At 40.7% G+C, this 24,278-nt stretch overlaps 1 protein-coding gene across 3 annotated transcripts in view; it reads left to right on the top strand.

Moving 5' to 3' along the window:
- Positions 1-24,278, top strand: part of AGBL1 (AGBL carboxypeptidase 1) — a 774,608-nt gene that overhangs the window by 218,716 nt on the left and 531,614 nt on the right. For all 3 annotated transcript variants that reach the window (XM_042941057.1, XM_042941055.1, XM_042941056.1), the window contains one exon: positions 22,954-23,134. In XM_042941057.1, the coding sequence (XP_042796991.1) occupies positions 22,954-23,134 (181 nt within the window). The remainder of the gene's footprint in view (positions 1-22,953; positions 23,135-24,278) is intronic.

Here is a 24,278-nt window from a genome sequence, read left to right as displayed (position 1 = left end):
CATCATAAATTGTTTTGATGATACTTTGTGTTCAAACAAAGTGCTTTGTCAACTGTGGACATATAGTAAATCCTTATTAACTTTTTGTTAATATGTGGTCCTAAAGCTATTGATTCTTGGCTTCCCTTCATGGGATCTGCCACCCTTCCGCCCTACTCAACTGCTTAGGATTTAGCCCTTGACTTTGCCTTTTGACCAAATCCAGGGCAGCCTGTCTAATGCCTGGTGAGATCAGGGCTGGGAATGGATTTTCCTTGAAAGCTTCAGGACTTATGAAATGATGATTTATAGGATCATTGTCAACTTCCTGGACTCTACTGTTTCTTAGGCCATGTATACATTCTCACAAATACATCTGTAGTGCCCTGCATAGTGTCTGATGCAAAAAGAGTGCTTAGTAACTATGTGCTGACTACATGAATGAGTATATATGTGTCATTATTGAGGGAAGAGCTACAGTCTCTTGTATAGTATTATCTGTCCCTTAGGGTACTTACCATCCTGGTTTCTTCTGTGTGTAACTTTCCTACTTTATAGTTTACTCTGTGACAGGAAAGTGTAGAAGACTTAAGTAGGAAGGCTATAGATAAAGGATAAAGTGGAAGAACACCATAATCAACAAGGAAATGTGCTAATTTGGGCCCATGTCAATGGCAAGGTGAGGCATATGTTGGAAACAAAAAGGTGGAGTCTTATCTGATTCATTCATATCCTCAGAGTCTCATGAAGCCAGGTGGTCACACTGTTTGGGACAAGATGATGGGTCCTGCACCTGGTTGAATCTGAGCATATGTTTATCTAAGGTGGCCTGTGGCTGTGTGTGGATGGAGAACAGAATCATGTCAGATAGGTACCAGCATCTTAGGTGGAGATATGGTATGTGTCCTAAGCATGAGTGCTAAGCTAGGGACTCAATGGAACAAAGGAGAAGGAAGACTGATGTCAGAATCAGGGAGGATTATAAGCAGGATGAAAAATGGGTCAGTACTGAGAGAAAATTATCAGCCAGGGTTAGTGAAACTTTAAAGTCTGAGGGAACAGTCCCCACAAGTCTGTCCTTATTTTTGACACCAACTGCAAGTTTGGGGGTTTTCCAAAACCACTGTCTATTAGGATAATTTGTTGCAGGACTCAAATAACTCACTGAAAGTTATTGTACTTTTAATTATAGTTTATTACAGGGCAAGGGTACATGTTGGAACCAGCCAAAGGAAGAGACACAGAAGGCAGAGACCAAGAGAGATCCAAATGTAGAGACTCTGGCTTGTCTTCGCCCTCTGGAGTCGTGGCCAGTAATTCCTCTCCATCATGATGTATGACAGTACGCACAAAGTATTGCCAACCAAGGAAGCTCATGAGAGCCTTTGGTGTCCAGAATTTTTAATGGGGCTTGATCACATACTGCACATGTGGTTGACCTGTAGTCTCCAGTTCATCTGAAGGTCAAAGTGAGACAGCTTGGCCCAAAGCCCCATCATAAATCACATTGTTAAACTATCATGTGGGCAAAGTTGCCAGGCAAATAAAGACACAGCCATCAGGAAGGACATTCCAGGAGCCTAGGGATCACCTCCACATGGCCAAGGGAAAAGGCCAGACTTTGCTTTGGGTACGGTTAATTCTTCACTTCACAGTTATTAAGTATTGGGTTGCCAACACTTAATATTCTTAATTTTCTCAAATTATCTTTTGGATGGTGACACAAGAGGAGAAGCAGATTGTAAGAACTATACAAACCTAGACCATATTAATTTGTGACCTTCTCTCTATGGGAAAGATGCTTAGGCAGGGTGACTTGGTCCTTATGGGTAAGGGTTCTATTGGTTGAGCATAATGGGGCAGGACCACCAGGAATCCAGCTATAGCCTTGCCTTTGCTATCTGAGAAACTTGTTTTTATTCATTCAGGTAGATTGGATTTCATGGACCAAAGTCACAAGAAAACAGGTTTTAAAAATCACAATTGCATTTATTTGTAATTAAGTACATACACTCACATATGTGTGCATACCTTTACTAAGAACCCTCAAAGGAGGTCATCCCCATCGGTGGCCCCAGTGTTAGTGATTCATCCACTCAGGACATCAAAATACCCTGGAAGGCCGCTTGGTCAGCACATAATCAGAGCAAAGGGAGCTGGGTATTAAAGATAGTGGTTTCCACAGCCTGATGGACTGGCCTTCTCCTGTCTAGCAGCATTTTGGGTCTAAATAGCTGTACCAGGCTTCTAAAATGAGAGCACAATTTCTCCTGGTCAGTGCTGACAAGTCTTGATTTTCCAACTGTCCATTTTCATTATTTCTTATCAGGTCCCAAGGCTTCTCTCATTACATTATTTTACATTACAATTTACAAGCTTATTTTATATAAGTGACATTTCAGAGTAACTGGTTCCCGGCATGTTAATCTCACTGATGAGCCAGCTCTAAATCACCGTGTGGCATGGGTTAACACTGCTTTCATCCAGCAGGGGTCTGCCATGCTCCCGAGTTCCAGGGAGCCAGACTTGCCCTGCCCCCAGATTCCAGGACAGGGTGGTGATCTTTGAGCCCTCTGTTCTGATCCTCCAAAGATACCTGGCAAGTTCTTTGTATAATTGCCTGGGGGGAATAGTCAGGCTCAGGTGATGAACGTTCTGCTACACCCTCTTCTCTTTCCCACAGTAGAGTAGAGACCGTGAGAAAAAAATAATGGTAGGAAAAAATTAGATGGTTATTTCTGGGTGGGAAATTTAAGTTCTAATGTAATATCCAGGAATTACATACCTAGGCTTTTTGTTCTGCTTTGCCTGTGGGCAGACTTTGCATCTGAATGGGGCTCACACCATAGTGTGTATCTATGTATGTATAATATAAATACATAATATAGCAAAGAAACAGTGGGGCAAATTCCAGAGTTTAAAATACAGCATCATCATCTTTTTAGAGCCAGAGTCACCTTAACGTGCTGTCTGCCTCACTCAGGCAAACTTTAAAATAATATCATATTTCACAAAACCCTATTAAACTGTCACATAAATTCCCCTTATTTCCTTTTCCCGTCAATGCTGATTACCATGGAAGATATTTCTGTGTCAGGAGAAATTCTTTCCCTTCCCATCAGCCTCCTCCTCTTGCTTTGTGCTTTTGGGGGTCTGTCTCCAGGGAGCAGCCTCCCAGGGATCTCTTTGCTTCTCCAGGACAGAGGGAAATGTGGCTACCCTGCCCACCCTGTTGACCTAGTGCTGGGTTCTGAGCAGCTCAAGCTTCCAGCTTTAATTGTCACAACTATGTAATGAAGTGAGATTATTATTATCCCTCTTTGACAACTGGAGAAATCAAGGCTAGCTAAAAATAGCTTATCCAAGTTCAAATTGCTGTGAAGTGGAAGGAGTAGGGTATAGGGTGACCAGTTGTCTTGCTGTGCCCAGGACTGAGGGGGATTCTACGGACACAGAATTTTTCAGTGATGAAATTGAAACAGTCCTGGGCAATCAGGATGGCTGGTCATTCGAGTTTAGATCACAACCACTTCAACTGGCTGAAAGCCCTTGATCTTAACCATTATGGACAGTGTCTCACCTGCACAGAGCAGAATATTACATAATAATATCACGAATTCATACAGCAGTACTCTCTTTTCCCATCTATCTATATTGGGTTTTAGACAAAAGTGATTTTTTTTATGTTTATTTATTTTTGAGAGAGAGAGAGTGCAAAAGCTGGGTAGAGGTAGAGAGAGAGAGACAGACAGACAGACAGACAGAACCTGAAGGAGGCTCCAGGCTCTGAGCAGTCAGCACAGAGCCCAACACAGGGCTTGAACTCACAAGCTGTGAGATGACCTGAGCTGAAGTAGGATGCTTAACCAACTGAGCAACCCAGGCACCCCTTAGGTAAAAAATTTTAAAGTCAAATTTGAATGGTTCTCATTCAGACTAGATGTGGTCACTCTAATCATTCATTCATCCATTCATTTGTTTACTATAGCCTGAATAATAATATAATTCACCTTAATTGATAGTATGCAAATTAATTAATTTCATTTATAGAACAATTAATGTATACCTTATACTTTGCAAAATGCTTTACATGCACCATCATATTTAATTTGGACAAAAATCCAGTGAGATGGCTACTATTTTTTTCCAGGTTTACTGGGATACAACATTGTGTGAACTTTAAGTTGCACAAAATGTGGCGATCTGATACATTTATACGTTGTGAAATGATCACCACAGTAAGGTCGGTGAAAACATTGCAGTACCATTTTTCCCTCCAGTGTTGCAAGTAAACTCCGAGAATTTAAATGACTGACCACGAACAGCATGAAGACCTGGCTGGAACCTTCACCCAAGTCCAAGGCCAGATTGCTGGCCAACTCAGGGCTGGGCTGGAGCTGGAGCACAGCTTACCTGGTTGGCGCACAGAACTTCAGAGCTGTCTTCAAGTGCTTTGGAGTCGTGAAATCTTACTTGTGTCGCTGTGTCTCACTTCAAGATGTAACTGCAAGAATTCTTAACTTTTTGAAAAGATTCATAGCAAGGGGTTTCAAAATTGAGAGCTCTCAAAGCAAGTTTAAATGGTGACTTGATATTTAAAACAAAATATCCATTTACATGCGATCTGCACCCAACTCTGAAGCAGTCCCTTGGTGTGGCCTAGGGGCTTATTTTAAACCAAGGCACTGGTGGGATGTCATTTGGCTGTATTAAATGGCTTTCTGGGGACCTTTAAATCTCTATACTGCCCAGGAAAAACTGATCTGATAGAATCTGATCTTTCCTCATCTGTCTCTAGGGGCAAAACACTTCAAGGTGTGTTCTCATCTCATAGAATCGTTACACTTTGGGCCCATGGTCCCCTCCCTCCCATCCATCTGTCTAGGTCTTTCTCTCTGTTTCTTTGAGTATTTGTCCTTCTCTATCTCCAAACCCACAAAATAAGAAAAGAAACATTTTTTTTAACTTTCTCCTAATTTACAAGGCCATCCACACACAGGCATGGTTTAGCAATCCTTTTTATTAAGCTCCAACTTTCAAACTGTATTCATTTAAGGCTACTCATCCCATGTGGATCTGCTTCAGAGCCATGGCTCAGGGACTGCACAGTAGAACTTTAAAACATTTTATTTTAATGCCTGCCTGACTCTCAGACAGGGTAATATTCCTCTCACTTGTCTTTATTTTTCTAATCCATATTTTTTATGAAGTACGTGTATGTGAGTATTCATGTGTATGCTTGTGTGTGTGTGTGTGTGTGTGTGTGTGCAACACGTGCAACCAGTCACAGTGCTAATTCTTAGTTACTGGGAAGACATAATTGAATTAGATATACATACTCAGGGCCATTTCAAGGCATCTTTTGGCCTGAGGAACTTTAAAATTTGGAGAACCCATCATATGTCCCCTTACACATAATAAGTTGTGGGGATGCCTGGATGGCTCAATTGGTTGAGTGTCTGACTCTTAATTTTGGTTCAGATCATAATCCCAGGGTCGTGGGATTGAGCCCCAGCACTGGGCACTATACTGAGCATGGAGCCTGCTTAAGATTCTCTCCCTCCCTCCCTCCCTCCCGCTCTCTGTCTCTCTGTATCTCTGTCTCTCTCTCTGAGGGCACTTGGGTAGCTCAGTCAGTTAAGTGTCTGACTTTAGCTCAGATCATGATCTTACAGTCCATGAGTTCGAGCCCTACGTTTCTCTCTGTGCAGACAGCTCAGAGCCTGGAGCCTGCTTCAAATTCTGTGTCTCCTTCTTTCTCTGCCCCTCCCCCAGTCAAGCTCTGTCTCTCTCTCTCTCAAAAATAAATAAACATTAAAAAATTTTAATAAAAAGAAAGATTCTCCCTCTGCCCCTCTCCCTCACTTGCACACTCTCTAAAATAATAATAATAATAATAATAATAATAATAATAATAGTAATAATAATGTGCTCACATCTCACACCAAGTATTTTTTTTGCTGAATTTAAAATAATTTCATGATTGCTTTAGCAATTATTTGGCTATGAGTGATAATTTACGGTTGACTGTGATTCCTTAGCCATCAATGTCTGTAATCCAGAATTCCTACAAAGTACAAAAATTGTACCTACAAATTACTTTCAAAGGTCATACAAGTTTTATGAGTACTAAATTTAACAATTCACGAAGTTGACATAATATTCTATTGTTTGGACAATTAAACCATTACTTCAATTTGATAGTTTCTTTTTTCATTTGGGGGCCAACATATACATTTTTTTTTTATCTCAAATAGTTCTCTGAATTTTGCAAAGCATGCCTGCCCCAGGCACTGTGGCTTAGGGGCCTGGCAGGGGGCCCACCTTGACGTGTGTTCCCCCTAGAGACAGATGAGGAAAGCGAGAAGCACAGGGCATGGTGGGCTCAAAGGACTCATGGTAGAGCTATGTGCCAGATGGCATGAGCCACAGGCTCAGGCATATTTAATTCAGACTCTGAAGGAGGTAAGAGGGAGATTACCCTGCAATGAATGAAACTGGAACTGAACTTGAGGTCCAGTGGAGCTGTTCGGGCAGGTGGATAGGCACACGCAGGCAGGCTTCCCAGCAGAGGAAAGAGCCCGTGCAAAGCAATGGGGCTCAGTTAGGCATGTGGAAGCAGAAGTGTGCAGAGTGTGCTCTGTGCGTGCACGGGGGGTGCCCACGCAGCGTGGCAGGGGTGAGCATCCCTGCACTGGGAACACAGATCATGAAGGGCCTTGTGCCCCAATAAGAAGTCTTAATTTTATCCTAAGGGCAGTGGAGGCGGGGGAGGTTTGGGGGGAGTCACTGAATATTTTGAATCAACAGGGATGGAAGAGATGGAGAAGATCTGAAAAGGTATTTTCGAGGCAGAAAGGGGAGGCGTGGTAATTCTATGACGTGGGTGTCTGGTGAGACTTTCCCATCTCCAGGTGAGTCGGCCAGGACGGTGGTGATTTACTGGCAGCCCCTGGGGCCACACAGGGCAGCAGCAGGTGCCAGCTGCTGCCCGTGCCCCAAGGGGCTGCAGGAGGGTTTCAGAAAGACAGAAGGAAACACCGAATGGCGGGGCGGCAAGCAGAAATAAGCCTTTGACCCTGATGGGAGCCCGGTTAGGAAGCAGCCAAAGACTTTGTGTGCTGATCTCAATTTCTCATTTTCAGGCCTCAGTATGTCACTAATACTCTCTGTCAGGCGCTCTCACCAGACTAACTGTGCACACACTCTGTTGATCCCACACATCCTAAGAGCTCTTGGCCGGCCAGGGACCCTTTCTTGTCACCCAGTCATCTGTGAATATACCTAATTCAGAAGGTGAATGCATTTAAATGGCTTAAACATAAAAGGCAGGTTGCCAAGCAACTGGGAAGCTGAAATACCCTTGTCAGGTTAGGTAATGGCTGGTCACCACCACAGGCATCTGGATTGGAACAGCAGCAGTAAAATTTCTCTTCCTCTTCCTTCCTTCTTCCCTCGTTCCCTCCTCCTGTCTCTTTCTGTAAACCAGCAGCTCCACCCTCATTTTAAAATTAACTTCAAAATAGAATAACTCCGTTCCATTGCATGTGCCTGCAGCAGCCCTGTCTGGGGAGTAACTAGGCAGCAAGGTTACCTTCCTAGGCTGGTGTCCCAGCTCCCTTAAACACCCCCAGCTTTCCCAACAACCTGTACCATGCCAGCCCTTGCAAGAGTAAAAATTTCCACGGCGCATAGTGACTCGTGCAGCTATTGAAATTTCCTGGCACGGTTTCAGTTCGAAACTGCTCTGCTCCAGTGTCAGGTGGTGACATATGTTTTGGGCTTAAGACTCTTAAATTTTCTCCTCCTTCCTTATTGGTCCTTATGCCTCGGGCCCATAATTTATTCGGCGTGTGGTTTTTGCTTGGTGGTGTTTCTGCGTTCTTCAATAGCCGGATCTGGAAAGAGTTTGGGGGAAGCTAAGATCCCTGAAAGACCTTGCACTGATGAGGGCAGGCTCCCAGTTTGTAATTTATAATTTAAAGAGAATCGTGCCACTTGGCTCTTTAAAAATGTCCATCACACATGAGATCGTGTTTTCCCCTCACCCCGCTCACCCCCTCGTTCCCTTGTTCACGGGTGTGTGATCGGATCCTGCAGGAAGATGGCTCTAGCAGCCCACTGTAACACCACAGGGGCAGACTTCGCTTCTGGAGGAAACTGTCGTTGGAATCTAGAGCCTGCTCCCGGAGGCACTTTGGATTCTTTTCCTGTTCAGATATGTTCAGGCGAATAACGTGGGAAAGAACAAAGCAAGAGATTTGTTGTATGTGAACTGGGAGCCGAATGATTCATTAGAATATTTCAAAGTTTTCGGAGCAAAGCTTATAGCTCTTTGATTTCTTTCTTCAAGATTCATATCTTTCGGCGCCTTATATGATGCCTAAACCTAGTGAAACGTAAACTAGCATAACAATGTGGGATGTGTTGGATGAGTCCTCATGGAGTGTAAAAAGATCTCCTTCCCATCTCATTTTGGTTATTTCTATTTCTCAAGGATTCTGTGATCCACGGCTCTGTTGAGTTAGTGGTCAGACCAGGAGTTCTGACCAGAGATTGTATGAGCCTCGGCTATGCCTTTACAAAACAACCATTCGGCAACATCCAGTACTGATTGGACCCCACCCTGAGTAGTCTGTAGGTGACAGCGTCCTCCTGGGACCTCTTGGAGCTTGAGGGAGTTAGTTAATGCCATCCTCTGGGCAGCATTCATTCTACTGGGGAGGTCGGGGGGCAGAGGAGCCAGGGCCCTGGGCTACCAGTGAGTGAGCAGATCCCAGGCAAAATTGCAAACATCCGTATCTGAGATCAGCTGATGGATGGTGGGGGGGGGGGGGAGTGCTGTAGCATCTGTGTGCAATTTTCCTGATGCGATTACACACTTCTCCCAAGTGACTGTCATTTCTGTGTGTAGTAAATTCCTCAAACCCAATCCAAATACTCTATTATCATACTGTATATATTATGTATCATTATAGCACAGATGTATTATTTTTTATTTCCAGCATATTATAATATAACAAAATCTCCTCAAAACTCTGTACAGTTTGACGCAGATGAGAAAATGCAGATGAATTTTCTCATATTTATGCGGAGTCTAAAATTATTACCTCGGCCTCAATTACACCGCTTCCTCTTGGTTATCTGAAAATTGCCCAGGAATAGATTTCCTGATTTTCTCTTCATTTATACCCATTATCCAAACCCACTTTTTTTTTTATATAGTTCAGAGACAGAAGGGTACAAAGTAAGAAGGCGACATTGCCCTTTGCAAAGAAATACGAGCTTGTAATATTTCAAAATTGAATTGTTTCCTGAGAAAGAAGGCAGTGAAACAGAATGTTTTGTTTGGGGAGGAAAAGCCTTATTTTATTCATTTCCTCAGTGTCTCCACTATATTCCATTGGAGTATAATAAGCTTTCACCATTAAGTGTGGTGAAGGGTTTCAGCTAAGCGAGTCTATGGGAGAACTAGGGCTGTAGTGATCAGGTTAGTAGTCACGAGTCACATGAGGCTGTTGAACACCTACATGTGATTAGTCTGAATTGAGATGTGCAGAAAGCATAAAATACACACCAGACTCTGATGACTTAGTACCAAAAAATGTAAAGTGTCCTATTAATCATTTTCATATCGATTATACATTGAAATGGTAATATTTTTGATCTTTGGGTTAAATACAGTTTATTAAAATTAATTTTTTGGGGGGTGCCTGGGTGGCTCAGTCGGTTAAGTGTCCGACTTCAACTCATGTCACGATCTCACAGTCCATGAGTTCGAGCCCCCCATCGGGCTCTGTGCTGACAGCTCAGAGCCTGGAGCCTGTTTCCGATTCTGTGTCTCCCTCTCTCTCTGACCCTCCCCCGTTCATGCTCTGTCTCTCTCTGTCTCAAAAATAAGTAAACGTTAAAAAAATTAATTTTTCTTGAAGAAAAATGTAGCTACTAGAAAAAATAGAATTTTGCACCATATTTCTGTGGCTTGCATCATATTTTTGCTGGGTGGGGAGAGCTTTGCTGCTCAGAGTATGATCTCTGGATTGGCCGTCTTGGCATCCCCCCAGGAACTTGGTGGAAATGCAGGATCTCAGGTCTCACTCCAGAGCCACTGAAACAGAATCTGCTTTTTAACAAGCTCTCTAGAGGATTTATGTCCACAATCCAGTTTGAGAAACACTGCTCCAATTGAGGGAGTTTCCAAAAGGCCAGAATTCTTTCTTTCCAATAAATATTTCCCTTGGGATAGCTGGAGGTTCTTTGAGGATACGTACTCTGCCTAAAACTCCTTGGTGTCCCCGGTGTGTGATATAGTGCTTGGTACACAAAAGATGCTCACTAAATGTCAAATGAAAGAATGGGTGCATCATCCTGCCTGTTACTTCACAGACGGAAGCTTTCATAATGGTCACATAGAATGAAAGAATCAGATGGGTGACCCCTCTTGAAGGCTAATAACGTAAAGGGATCTGTGTTCTTGTGGCATCATTTTGATATCTGAAGCACAGCGTGATGTGTCCTTCGTATATGTGAGGACCCCAACTGGCATCCCTGTCTGGACTTTGAAAACATCATTCTGACTGTGGTTTGGAAAAATGTCTTCAATGGGGCAAAAGTACAAATTAGATCCTGGTACTGCCTTACTCAAAGCCTCTCTGGGTTTTCATCACAAGCTCGGGTTTTCTTCATAAGATTCACATAATCTGGCTCTTGTCCACTTCACACACTGTGCCAGCCCCGCTTCACCGAATGTCTTGAACTGGTTAAGTTTCCTCCATCCAAGGAGGTCTGTGCTTAGGTGTCAAGTCCTCAGAGAACCCTATATTTTTTTATTTTTATATTTTGTATTTTTTATATATTTTTATATATTTTTAAATATATATATTTTTATATTTTATATTTCATATTTTATTTTATATTTTATTTATTTATTTTGTGTGTGTGTGAGAGAGAGAGATTGAGAGCGAGAGAGCTCGAGAGTGGGCAGGGGAAGGGCAGAGAGAAGAAGACAGAGAATCCCAAGCAGGCTCTGCACTGCCCGCATGGAGTCCAGTGCAGTGCTCGAACCCATGAACCATGAGATCATGATCTGAGTCGAAATAAAGAGTCAGATGCTTAACTGATTGAGCCACCCAGGTGCCCCAGAGAGCCCTGTCTTAGTCATTCTTTCTATAGGTTTATTTTTTTTTTATATTTATTTATTTATTTTAAAAGAGAGAGAGACTACTAGGGGGAGAGAGAAGTGGAGAGAGAGGGAGAGAGAATCTTAAGCAGGCTCCAGGCTCAGCATGGAGCCCGATGTGGGGCTTGATCCCACAACTGTGAGATCTTGACTTGAGCCAAAATTATTTTGTGTGTGTGTGTGTGTGTGTGTGTGTGTGAGAGAGAGAGAGAGAGAGAGAGAGAGAGAGTGAGAGCAGGGGAGGAGCAGAGAGAGGGAGGCAGAAAATCATAAGCAGTCTCTGTGCTGCCAGCGTGGAGCCCAATGCAGGGCTTGAACCCATGTGAGATCATGACTTGAGCTGAAATTGAGAGTCGGAGGCTTAACCAACTGAGTCACCCAGGTGTCCCTTGATCATCATCTCCAAAAGATGACCCCACCCCTCCTCTGATTCTCTGTTGCCTCCCTCTGCTTTGCTTATTATTTTAATCGTACTTACTTGGTGTTATTGTCTGCCTTCCCTACTAGAAGGCAAGCTGTTGATGCCTAGGACTTTGATGCTTTCTGGTGTAGCTCCAGTCCCCGTGATAGTGCCTGGTGTATTTTAAGAACTCAATAAATACTTGTTGAATGAATGAATGCATTTTGAAAAAACAAAACAAAACAGTGGATTAATATGTTGTGACACAATTGGGTATGCAGGGGTTAATTACAGGAGCTAATTACAGTTCATTACAGCCATCTACTCAGCAAACATCTTCTCCACACTGCCCGTGTACAGCTTTAGGAAGAGAGAATAAGGCACAGGAACTAGAGGCAATAGCCCAGACAGGCTGTGTTTTGGGCGACAGTACGAAGCAGAAGGAAGAGAATTTGGCTTAGGAGTGACGGGAAACAAGACCAGACGGTCTGTCTGAGGCCGGCTGGTGGGGGCTTTCAGTGAGGACTCTGTGAGAAGTGTGGCCTCCAGCACACTTTCCCGCACATGTGGAAGGTGATGCCGTCAGATCTGGGGTTTTCTGTTTGGTTTTCGATCACTGGGGCTGCTGGGTGGCTGGAGCAGATGGTGAAGAGGACGTTGTGTGCCTGCGGAGAAGCAGCAGGAGGGATGGATGGTGGAGAGAGCAGGAGTGACAGAGGGTGGGGCCTTGTTTTCCGTAGAGGGGAAAACATTGTGCTTTAAAATTACCCTCCCTGCTGTGTGTCGGACTTAACCACTTGTGAACAAGTTTCAGAAAGTTCAGGAAAAGATTCACGGGCTGCCAATGACGAGATGGTGACCCTCCAATCAATTTCTGTAGCTCATCCGTGCTAAGGGCCTGTGGTCAGCCCTTGCACCACAGCTTCCTCTCTGCTGCCCCGAGACTCCTCAGTGAGGTATCCAGGGCCATGAGCATCTCCTGTCCCCGCCCTGTCAGTGCGTGTGCACCCACATCTCCCTCGTGGAAACTAAGAAATCTCTTCACAGAAACAGGTCAGAGCTTCTCAGGCTGTGTCGTTCATTTGAGGGTATGGGGTCAGTCCTCAGGCTTTGAGAGGAAGGCAGGGTACCCTGCTGAGAGGGACAAGATCTGAGGCCATTTGTTGCCACTGGAGTCGGGTCAGCTTCTTTTTTCTTTTTTATATGTTTTTATTTATTTATTTTTTTTATTTTTGAGAGAGAGAGAGAGAGAGAGAGAGAGAATGAGAATGAGTGGGGGAGGGACACAGAGAGATAGGGAGACACAGAATTTGAAACCAGCTCCAGGCTCCAAGCTGTCAGCATGGAGCCTGATGCAGGGCTCAAACCCATGAACCAGGAGATCATTGCCTGAGCCAAAATCAGACACTTAACTGACTGAGCCACCCAGGCACCTCCAGTTGGGTCAGTTTCTTATTCTGATGGCATATGGGTCAGGAAGATCATAGCTCAAGGGTTTGTAAAGGAGGGCATGGAGCAGACAGAGCCCACTCCTCTGGGAAGGATCATGGTCACAGGCAACAAGAGATCCAGCCCACCCTTGGCTATTCTGAAGCTAATTATTAGCAGTGATTACCTGCACTGTTTCCTTGCGTGGCCATCTGACTTCTGACCACTTCACCACTTATAAGCACTTGCATCTGAATATTGGAAAAAAGCAAAAGACGGGCTGATGCTTTGTGTCATTTTGCTTCTTGTTAGGAGCTCTATTAAAATAATACAGGAGAATATAATGGAACCAAAGGGGATTGAAACCATTGGCTAAAACGTTTTATTTTTTTTCCCCGTATTTCAGTTGCCATTGATAATCATTGAATTTAGTGCTGCAAAGACTTAAGAAAGCGTCACTTTACAGGTCAGGAGCTGAGATTTCAAAAGGATTTAATTTTCCCAAATCCATTCAATCAGCACGAGGCAGAACCAGGTTGCCTGGTTCATAATTTGCATGGTTCTTGACTTCCCCACAATATATCATGTATTGTCTCCATAGGAATCATTTCAGCCTTCCTCGTAAGTACACACAGAGAATAATACATGGTCAAATGAAAAGAACATTAGATTTTGATTCAGAGAACCCAGTTTTTTTTCTTGCTTTTGCTTCTTCTATCCTCATAAACAAGAGAGTAATACCCATCTTCCTGCTTCACAGATTTACTCTGGGGGCCAGAGAAATGGTGGAGGCGAAAGTTCTTTCTCAGCTTCAGGGTTCTATAGCAATGTCATCAATGTGTTTCCATATAATCCCACACATTTAAAAAGCCCCAGTTATTTGTGAACCTATCAGAGATCCAGCAGTTATAATAACATTGGATGGGATGAAAGGGTTCTTTAAGTCCATATGGTGGAGGAAATTCTAAGAAATTAGAAATGTATGAGGAATAAGTGATATAACCTTTGGAGAGAAGGGAATGCCTCATTATTGCAGATGTTAGGATTGTCTACCTGGAAATTTCAACATGATCAACTGCAAAATTAAAAAAAAAATTATAAGAAAGTTCAGAACTTGAAAACTCCATTGAAAACATTCTGCCTTCTTTTGGAAACCATGTAAAAAGAACATGCATAGCAGAAAACAAAAACACACAGTCCTATTTCTGCAAAATGAGGAGACAAACTTCTCAGTACTTTCAAGGGCCGTTGAAAGCAGCCAAGTTCCTGTAGGATCTTGGTGGAAGGAATATGGAAAGAAACAGAAAACAGAGGCTGCATCAAGAGTGCTCTGTTCCTATACTCAGGAAAAATACTTTTCAGATCTGAAGATGAAATGAATTTGTTTCCAGACAAATGAAGGAACCACAAAAGGGGGGAGTACTCAATTCTAGCAGACCCACTCTAGAAGCAATACTAATGGATGATTTTTCAGCCAGAAAGGAAACAAAACCTAGATATTGTAAAGGGTGAAGAGTAATTAAAAAGAACAAATATAAAATTTAATTGAAATTAATACCATGTAAGTGTTTTGTGAATTTTAAGATTTACAATGGGAATTAGAATATAGTAGATTAGGGGTGCCTGGGTGGCTCAGTCACGTAAGCATCTGACTTCAGCTCAGGTCATGATCTCATGGTTTGTGGGTTCAAGTCCCATTTTGGGCTGTGTGTTGACAGCTCAAAGCCTGGAGCCTACTTTGGATTCTTCATCTCCCTCTCTTTCTGCCCCTCCCCTGCTTGCATTCTGTCTCTGTCTCTCAAAATAAATAAAAATTTAAAAAATTATTAGAAAAATAAAATATAGTAGATTATATCATGATAAATCAAAGATGCATGTTATAATCTCTAAAGTAACTACAGAATACACGACATATAACTACCATGTTATTAGTGAACAAAAAAGGAACAGTGAGAAAAAAAATGCAATCAATCCAAAGGAAGACAAGACAGGACAGTAAGTAAATTATACAATAGTTTAGGTGAATGGAGAACCAATAATAAAATGATAAGGCTAAACCCACATGTATAATTAATTGCATCAAATGTAAATAGAGTAAATACTCCAATTAAAATTAAATAAAATAATATTAGAGTGAATAAAATAAAACATCCAACTATACAGTACTTCCAAGAAATAAATGCCTGATGAAAAATGGTAGAAAGTTTGAAGGTAAAGGGATGAGAAAAGATACATGTTATAAATACTAACCAGAAGAAATCCAGTCTGTTTGAGACTGGAAGAGAAGAATATAGAAGATATGAATATAGAAAGAATATAGAAGAAGAGAAGAATCAGAGAAGAATATACAAAATATGAAAAATATATGGGGCACCCAGGTGGCTCGGTTGAGTGTCCAACTCTTGATTTCAGCTCAGGTCATGATCTCATGGTCATGGGATCCAGCTCTGTGTTGGGTTCCACACTGAGCGTGGAGCCTGCTTGAGACTATCTCTCCCTCTAGCCCTCTCCCCCACTTGCGCTCTCTCTCTCTCTCCCTCGCTCTCAAGAACAAAACAACACAAAACAAAACAAACAAAAAAGAAAAAGAAAAATATGACTAATAAACCTGATATAATTGGTGTTTATGGAACATTATACTCAACAACATTCTTTTAAGCACATGGATAATATTTATAAAATTTTATCATATGCTGAGCTAATGATCTAAATATGATTTCAATTTATAAATATTATTTATAAAAGAACAAAAATATGAAAGCCAAAGAAAATAGAAGGAAGGATAAATACAAATTATGAGCAGAAATGAAAGCAAAAGGATTGTAAAATAGTCTTTTGGAAAAAAAAAACTAAAATGATATGCCCTTTTTGAGAATGATTAAGAACCCCCCCATATGAGAAATAAGAAAAGAGACCATCACTAGGGATTCATACATATAATAAGAGGGATTTAAAAACTTTATGCTAACAAATTTGAAAATAACCATTTTCAATGCAAAGTTACTGAAAAGTATAATTACCAAGTAGACATAAGAAGGAATAGAAAATCTCATTGGATTTTTATTACACAATTTGAATGTGTTTTAAAATAATTTGGATTTGTTATTGTATAAGTTGGGTTGTTATTAAGATCTTCTAGGCTTAGATGGCTTCACTAGGAAATTTTACTATTAATTTAAGGAAGAAATATTTCTAATCTTCAAAAAATCTTACACAAAAGAAAAAGAGACAAAGCTTTCCAACTCATCAGAACCTTGATAAGTAAGCCTCACAAGGACACTATAAGAAAAAAAATAAAACTTTACAGGTCAGTCTCTCTTGGGGGACATAGATTCAGAAATTCTGAAGAAATAACTTTATTTAGAATTACATTAATGATAATATAATCCAATTAGTTATATTTCAGGAATAAGGTTGATAACAGTACCCAGTTGACAAAAATGCCTTAAGGTTTGAAGAGGAAAAATAAAACTGTTGTCATTTGCAGAAGATAAAATTTAATGTATAGAAAATGCTAAAGGATATTGTGGGAGGGAAAATGTGATTCTAAACCTTCACATCATATCATAACCCAAAATTAACTTCAAACAACTAATGTAAATAGATCTTAATGTAAAACTTAGACTCAATCTTATGGAAGAAATCTATTATCACATTGAGTTAGGCAAAGATTTCTTAGATGAAACACAAAATATACAAATTACAAAAGAAAAAAGTGCATAGGTTTGACTTTATCAAATGAGAAACTTTTGTGCTTCAAAATACATAGTCCAGAAAATGAAAGGCTAAGCAAAGACTTGGAGGAGAATTTACTGAACATGTCTGCCAAAGGATTGCATTTAGAATATATGAAGAACCCTTCAAACTGTAATAAGACAAACAATCTGATTGTAAAATGGGCAAAATGTTTGAACAGGCACTTTACTTAAGAAAGTATGGAAATAGCTAACAAAAAAAAAAAAAATACCACTAGAAGTTTCCAACATCACTAGTCATCAGGGAAATGCAAATTGAAACAATTAGACACTAGTACCTCCCCATTAGAATGGCTAAAATTAAAAAGCCTGACAATATTAAGAGTTGGTCAGTATGTGGATCCATTGGAACTCTCAAACATTGCTAGTGAACATGCAGAATGGTAGAGACTCTTTGGGAAACAATTTGACAGCACCTTCTAGTAACTTACTATAATGTTAACGTTACCATAATATGCACAATTCTATAGCTAGGTATTCACTCCAAAGAAAAACATGTGATTATAACGGCTTTATTCATAATATGATAAACCAATGGTGGCATATCCATTGCTTTGTGGCACACTGGAATGTAAATCCCTGGCTAAAAGGAACAGATTATTGATGCATGTGCATGCAACAACGTGGATGGTGCTTAAAAAAGCATTAATGCTAAGTGAAAGAAGCCAGACAGAAAGGCTATAAGTCATATGAATCAATTCTGATGGAACTCTGGAGCAGACAAACACTATTGAGACAGAAAGTAGATCACTGGTTGCCAGAGGCTAGGGATGGGTGAGGGAACTGCCTGCAAAAGAGAATGAGGGTGATTTTTGTGACAGTAATAATGCTCCATATTATGATGATAGTGGTTTTACAACACTGAATGTATTTGTCAAAATTCACTGAATTGTAAAATTGAAATTGGTGAAATTTATTGAAGTTGTATTATACTATAAATAAAGCTAATTAAAAAAGAGATGGAACACACAGTGCAGAATATGTACATGGTATGCCACCATTGGTGGGAAACGTTAGTCTTTTCTATAATGTATAATAATTTTCCACCATGCCTATTTTCAGATTTTCTCTTTTGTAGGAATCTTCTGTCATTGACATTTTTTCCCATGTCTGTTTCCTTGCCTCCTTCCTCACCCCCTTCCAGAGTGAAGGTCAAGGTAGTTGACTTTGGAAATCACAATCTACTATTTTGGCCATTTCTCCCACCACTTAACCCCAGGATCTGCGTCTTCAGCTCCATTGAGAACTCCTGTCCCATCATACTCTTGCCTGAGGATTGTGTACACGGGCTTCCACAACGTGCAGGATTGTTTCCAATCTCATTAGCATTGGTTCCATGGGTCTGCAGACACAGGTGCAAACAGCTTTGTGGCTTCACTCCCATTTTACCTTCTTCGTAGCTTGCACTTCAGCCACATCCCATCACTTTGCTCTTCTTCAGGCATTATGTGTTCTGTGACCTTGTTATTTTGCAAATGCATCTACTTAGCCTTTTTGTATGACTTCCTTCCTTTCTTTTCTTCATCTGGCAAACTCTTACTCAACCTGGACAAACCAGATCCAATATTACCTCTTCTGTGAAAATCCATTTCTTTCCTATTTCTCCTCTGTTTACTATTTGCAAATATTGTGCCTTTGTGAAAATTGAGATATGATTAATATTCTCTGAAGAGGAGAACATTCTATGTAGGGACATACCAGACATAAAAATTACAAAGATGACCTCCACCCACAGATGTGTCATATGTATAGATAGATAACCTTAAGTAAATGTTATAACTACACATAAATGGGATCAACTATGATGAAACTCTTGTGTTTTATATTTGTCACTCATCATTATGTCACAGATACCTTCTAATGTCCACAGAAAGAGATCTGTGTGCCATTTTAAAGGTTGCATAGTATTCTGTTTTATGTTTTCTTTCCTTAACTTATTTTCTGTGGGTGCACATTTAAGTCATTTCCAGCTGATCATATTATTATAAATAATATAATGAGCATCTGCTGTGCTTTGAAAATGTCTTGACAAATGTCCCTGATCACACTGGATCATAATTATTTGTGTGCCTGTCTTTCCCACCAGACTATTATCAGTTCCCTGAGGGCAAAAACCACTATTTCTCTTGGAATCTCCAGAACCTTGCAGAGTTCCAGTAGGAGTTTAATATATATTGTTGAAAGTAAAAAAAGGAACAACTGGGTGGATGTTATAGAGTTGGGTGCACATGTTTGTCATCACGTGTTTTCACTTCTTACTCAGGTTTTCACTGGCCGTGAGCCTGATATCTCTTAGACATTATATAATCCTTTACTTGTTTCTAACCTCTTTTCACAGATGTTATTACCACTGACATAAATTCAATACCAAGCTTTAAGAATTAGCATATTGCCAAACCATGACTCCCCCATAGATTTTGGTGACCTCCAGAATAGATTTTATAAATTGCAGAGAAAAAAAATGCAGATACCTGATACTCATTGCCCTACCTGAAGCAGAAATGAATTTTTAAAACTGAAATTGTCAATAACAAGAAAAAACACATGGTATGCGTGTCACATACTATTTACAGCTGTTGTCTGTTATGAGTTCTCTGGAGCACCATTTGCTGCTGCAACTCAATGGTCTCATAAGTTTAACTCACCAATACAGCTATAAAATTGCTTTAAATCACAGAGGGGAAGAGAGAAAAATCAACTAGGAATGGCTAAAATGCTGCTTATGTCTTCATAGGAACCCACTGTTTTCCCCATTTTCTTCTTCTTTCCCCAGGATGCTCAGAACAGCCTGTTGGGTCTTGTGGTGTATTACAATATAGCAGATTATCAACCTGACTCTCCAGAGGAAAGGGACGTTGTGGACATCTCTTTGCAAGGGCTGCATTTGGTTTATTGACTAATGCACTGAATTGTACTGGGTATCAGGCAATGGAAGACAACTGGGACAGACAGTGAGGGTGTTCGGTTGGTATTGGAAATTTACAAGAGCTTAAGCTATTTTTTATTTCTTCTTGCAGGGCTGGGAGCATTTACTATTGTTGTTCAATATGCTGTAAATGAACTTAGTTCAAAAACCACAAAAAGAGTGATATAGAATTATAGAACTGAAAATAGGCTGCTGATTGGGTACGAATTCATCAAGGCTCTTTCTCAATAAGCTTTTTATTGGAGTGCCAATACGACTTGCTTTGGAAAGAGTGAGATGTGATTGCGAGCAAATGATATAGGGGGCCAGTTGGCCTTCAGTTAGGTTCAGCTCTGCTCAGCTAGCTAACTGTATATCTCTTTCCCCCTCTCAATATGCTTATTTAGGAAGCTCCAGTTAGCAAATCATTAGTCTTAGCTGCAGGACACCCCATCCAATACTCAATTTCGTCAGAAACTTCCATAACTCATTTTGTAGACAATGGTGGGGCTGGAATTTGAACTCTGGAAATTACAGCTCTAAAAGTTGTTCTTTACTTCCACAGACCATTCTGTTATTGACTCAACAAATGTATGGTCTACAATAACATCAGAATGATTTCATAAAGCACAGCCTTCTGTATGTCTTTTTCCTGCTGAAAATCATCATGGACTCTCTGCTTCTTAAAGTAGTGGTTCTCACATGTTCCTTCCTGGAACATACATATCAAAATATCCAGAAGCAGTGAAGAAGCTCATGGTGGTGTAGGGTAGCTACTTAAGGAATTTTTCAAGAACCCAGGATCTTTCTGTGTTTATGGTCACAAAGCATGTGACTTTGGTTCTCAAGGGGACTTTCCCACCGGAAAAGCATCACATCTTTGTTTAATGCAAGAGGAAGAAGAAGATCAGGGAAATGAGACAAAGACTAAGACAGATTTGCCAAGTGAAACTGTCCCTTTCAGTCAGATTTCCAGAAAGATTTACCCCCTATTACCATTTACATCTCATGGGCCATGATTCTATCACATGACCACCCTTCCCTACAAGAGGATCCAAAAGGTTTGGTGTTTGAATGTAGGCACATCCTTTCATTGAATCTAGGCACATCCTTTCACCCCCATAATTGGGTCTGGTAGTCAGAAAGAAGGGGAGAAAGGCTATGAGACAGACAACCAGCAGGTTGTGCCAGGTGTGTAGTATATGTATGCATATATATTATATATAAAAAAAATCACAAGCAAACATTTACACATTTATCACTAACTATTGATTCGTCAGTAGACCCCATCACTGACCATAGCATACCAATGAGACACTGATTCCATGGTTGAGAACTTCTGATCTACAGAATAAAGTCTAAATCCCTAAATATATTAGGAAGACCTTACTAGTTTGACCCCAGCCTACTTTTCTAAATCCATGTGTTACCATCCTCAATCCTTTGTTTCAGCCACTTGTTTCCTTTATTCTTAAATGTCCTAATTTTCGCTTTTCTGTGTTCTTTGCATGTATCTTTTTCTTTGCTTAGAAAATGCTTTCTTACCTTCTCTCCTGTAGGGTGATACTCATTCTGCAAGACTCAGCTCAAATAGCATCACAGCTCTGGAAACATCCTTCCCTCTCTGTCAGATCTGTTTTTGGTACCTTATGTACACTTTCATTAGCACACTTTACCATTCATTATTTGCCCGTGTTTGTCACTACTGGCAAAGGCTATGGCCTCTTATGTAGCAAGGACTATTAAAACTTTTTATTATTTTTATTTATTAAATTTATTTTATTCGACTTTTTATATTCTGTGGCTCCTGTACTTCCCGGAATATGCTCAAGACACCTGCTTAGGGAAAAACAACCAAATATTATCCTCAATATATAAATGACCTTCAATGGGCTGACGTGACCTGCTCCCACCATAGTCGATAAAAGTGTACTGATCCCGGCTCCTCAAGCCTAGATCTCACTGGTTGTCAACAGATAGTGGTTTTTGTCTTAACTGATGATAATAGTAATACAATTCATGATTTCCTGTTCTTGAGCTCTGTTATTGGGTGTTATTCATTTTTGGCTTTCAATGTACAGAATTGGAGACACAGTTTGTTCCCTCAAAAAGGCTACTTTTTAAGGGTAGAAAAGCCATATTTAACTCAGTGATTTGAATGATATGGAAAGAAATGACTAGTTTAACTTTTAGACTGCTTAATAGCTGGGTATTTATACTTGGACAGTGCTTAGTTCTTGTCATCCAAGTGGGTTGAGAAGCAATCAGGAATTGGGTGAGGGTACAAAAGGAAAGGAGAGTCAGAAACATGCACATACATAAAATCGGACAAGGGGTTAGAGCAGATAGGGCGAATTTCTGGTATGATGCCACACTTTCTCCCCTCCTTCCCCAGTGGTGGACAGACACCATTAATCAATCAAAATACGCTTTTCCTCTGAACCAAGATGTGGTCCCAGAATACACCTCAACATTACAATGGTCCAGATGTATTCTATCAACAAAGGAAGGAAGACAAACCCTTCTTTCTCTCATCAATGCATTCTCCATACAGTCTCTTCAGATCAATATGCTCCTTGTGATTGGGCAGAGAGTCTTTTCCTGTTCCCTTCTGAAATACAAAAGTATTGTAATTCCATGATTGAAATTCCAGGTGCTTCTTCTTGTTAAACCTTTCTCAAAGTTTGAGTTGAGTGTCTTACAGACATAAAGTTCCCAGCACAAGATCTATCTTTGAATCCCATTTCTACTGGGGAATGAGAGGGACCCTCGTACCCACAGACGCCGTAATTGAGGTGGAAGAAACTAACATGTAGTGAATGGCGCGCGGTATTCCAAGTGCCATATTTACATCTTTCTGTTTTTATAACAACCACACAAGATCAGTATCATTGTCCCCATTTTACAGAAGAGAAGTTAAATTATTCACCCAAGGTCTTATAACTGATAAGTATGAAGATAAGATTTAATTTCAGATCTGCGACATCCGGCATCACGTTGTTGGATTCTAGAGAGTTAACTGTTCCTTTGGTGATCTTGATAAAATCTGCTTCTTGTGTTCTTTTCATGCCACTAAGTACTTGTGCTTTTGATAACAGCCTTGAGCTTTAACTTTGTATTTTCTTGAGTCTTGCAGACTAGAGAGACAGATAGAAAATGGATAAGTGTAGATCAGATATGTATGGGACACAATCAGCCTATTCTGGACTTCATGCCAGTCAGGTGTAATTCCAGCCCCTGGGAGATTATCTTGTTGGAAATAGAAAGCATACTTAGGTTTAACTTTTTTGTGTTCCTTTTTCGGCAGGGCAGCGTCCATGCCAGGTGATCACGGCCCGAGTGCACCCAGGAGAAAGCAATGCCAGCTGGGTGATGAAGGGGGCCTTGGAGTTCCTGGTCAGCAGTGACCCTGTGGCTACACTCCTGAGGGAAAACTTCATTTTCAAGGTCATCCCCATGCTCAATCCCGATGGTGTCATCAATGGCAAGTATGTCGCACCCACCTCAACTGGGTCCTCATGTATGTCACCATTGTAACACATTGTGTCTCTCAGTGGGTGTGATTGGAGAGGACATACTCTGGCAGGAATAAATTCTCTTGGGCTTCTGTTAGCTGGTACAAATAACAACGTACTCCCCACACATATTGATGTCCTATCGGTTTCCTTTGAATAGAAGGGCATAGACTAATAGGCACTTAATGCCAGAGGGGTCCTAAGAAATAATCTCGTCTAACAATCTTTTTTTTTTTTTTTTAAAGGAGAAAATTAGTGTGCATGGTGATCAAGTGATTTGCCCAGGTCACATGGTAGAACAGTGGCAAAGTCAAAACTCAGATTCTGATTTCTTCACAGTTAAGACCAGTGCTTTCATTTATTTACTAGTATTTACTACAGAGGAATCTTTATTGAGTTGTATTGTACTGGATTCTGCATACAGCTCCAGTAAGGGTGTCACCTTATCTGAATGGGATGATTGTGTGGTTGAAAGTAGCTGTATAAGCAGATGGAAGGAGTGGTGCTCCTCATGGCATTCCTGCATGCCTTCAGATCACATTAACAGGAAAGATGAAGTCCAGTGTCTGATGAGGTCTTTTGGAAGGAGCAGCATTTTCAGAGTTTGTGAGCTAAAGCCCAGATACCAGAGCACGTCCCCAAGGTCCCACTGCCGGTGGATAGGGGCGGCAGGATTAACGTTCACAAATTCTCAACCCATGGGGAAAGAGACACAGACTCTTCCTGTGGTCACAGAGGATTCATTTTACTATAGGAATGGGCATTGGTATTCTTCGAGAAAAACAGAACATAAGGTAAATAGAAATTTAACTAAAAGGAAAATAATTGCAAAACCTATAAATGAAAAAATAACTTATAATTTAAGTGTCAGTATTGGGGGTGCCTGGGTGGCTCAGTCGGCTGGGCATCTGACTTTTTATATCTGCTCAGGTCTTGATCTCAGTGTTGTGATTTTGAACCCCATGTTGGTCTCTGCGTTGGACGTGAAGCCTACTAAAAAAAAAATGTCAGTATTGAAGAAGCAAAGCAAAAGTTTAGAAAACTGAGAAAATAGAGCAATATTAAAAGGCGAAATGAGATAAAATGAGAATTATTAAAAATATATAAAAAAGAAAAC

This window comes from Panthera leo, chromosome B3 (genome assembly GCF_018350215.1).
Source record: "Panthera leo isolate Ple1 chromosome B3, P.leo_Ple1_pat1.1, whole genome shotgun sequence".
NCBI lineage: Eukaryota > Metazoa > Chordata > Mammalia > Carnivora > Felidae > Panthera > Panthera leo.
The sequence above is the reverse complement of the archived record's forward strand: the minus strand, read 5'-3'. Positions and strand labels throughout refer to the sequence as shown.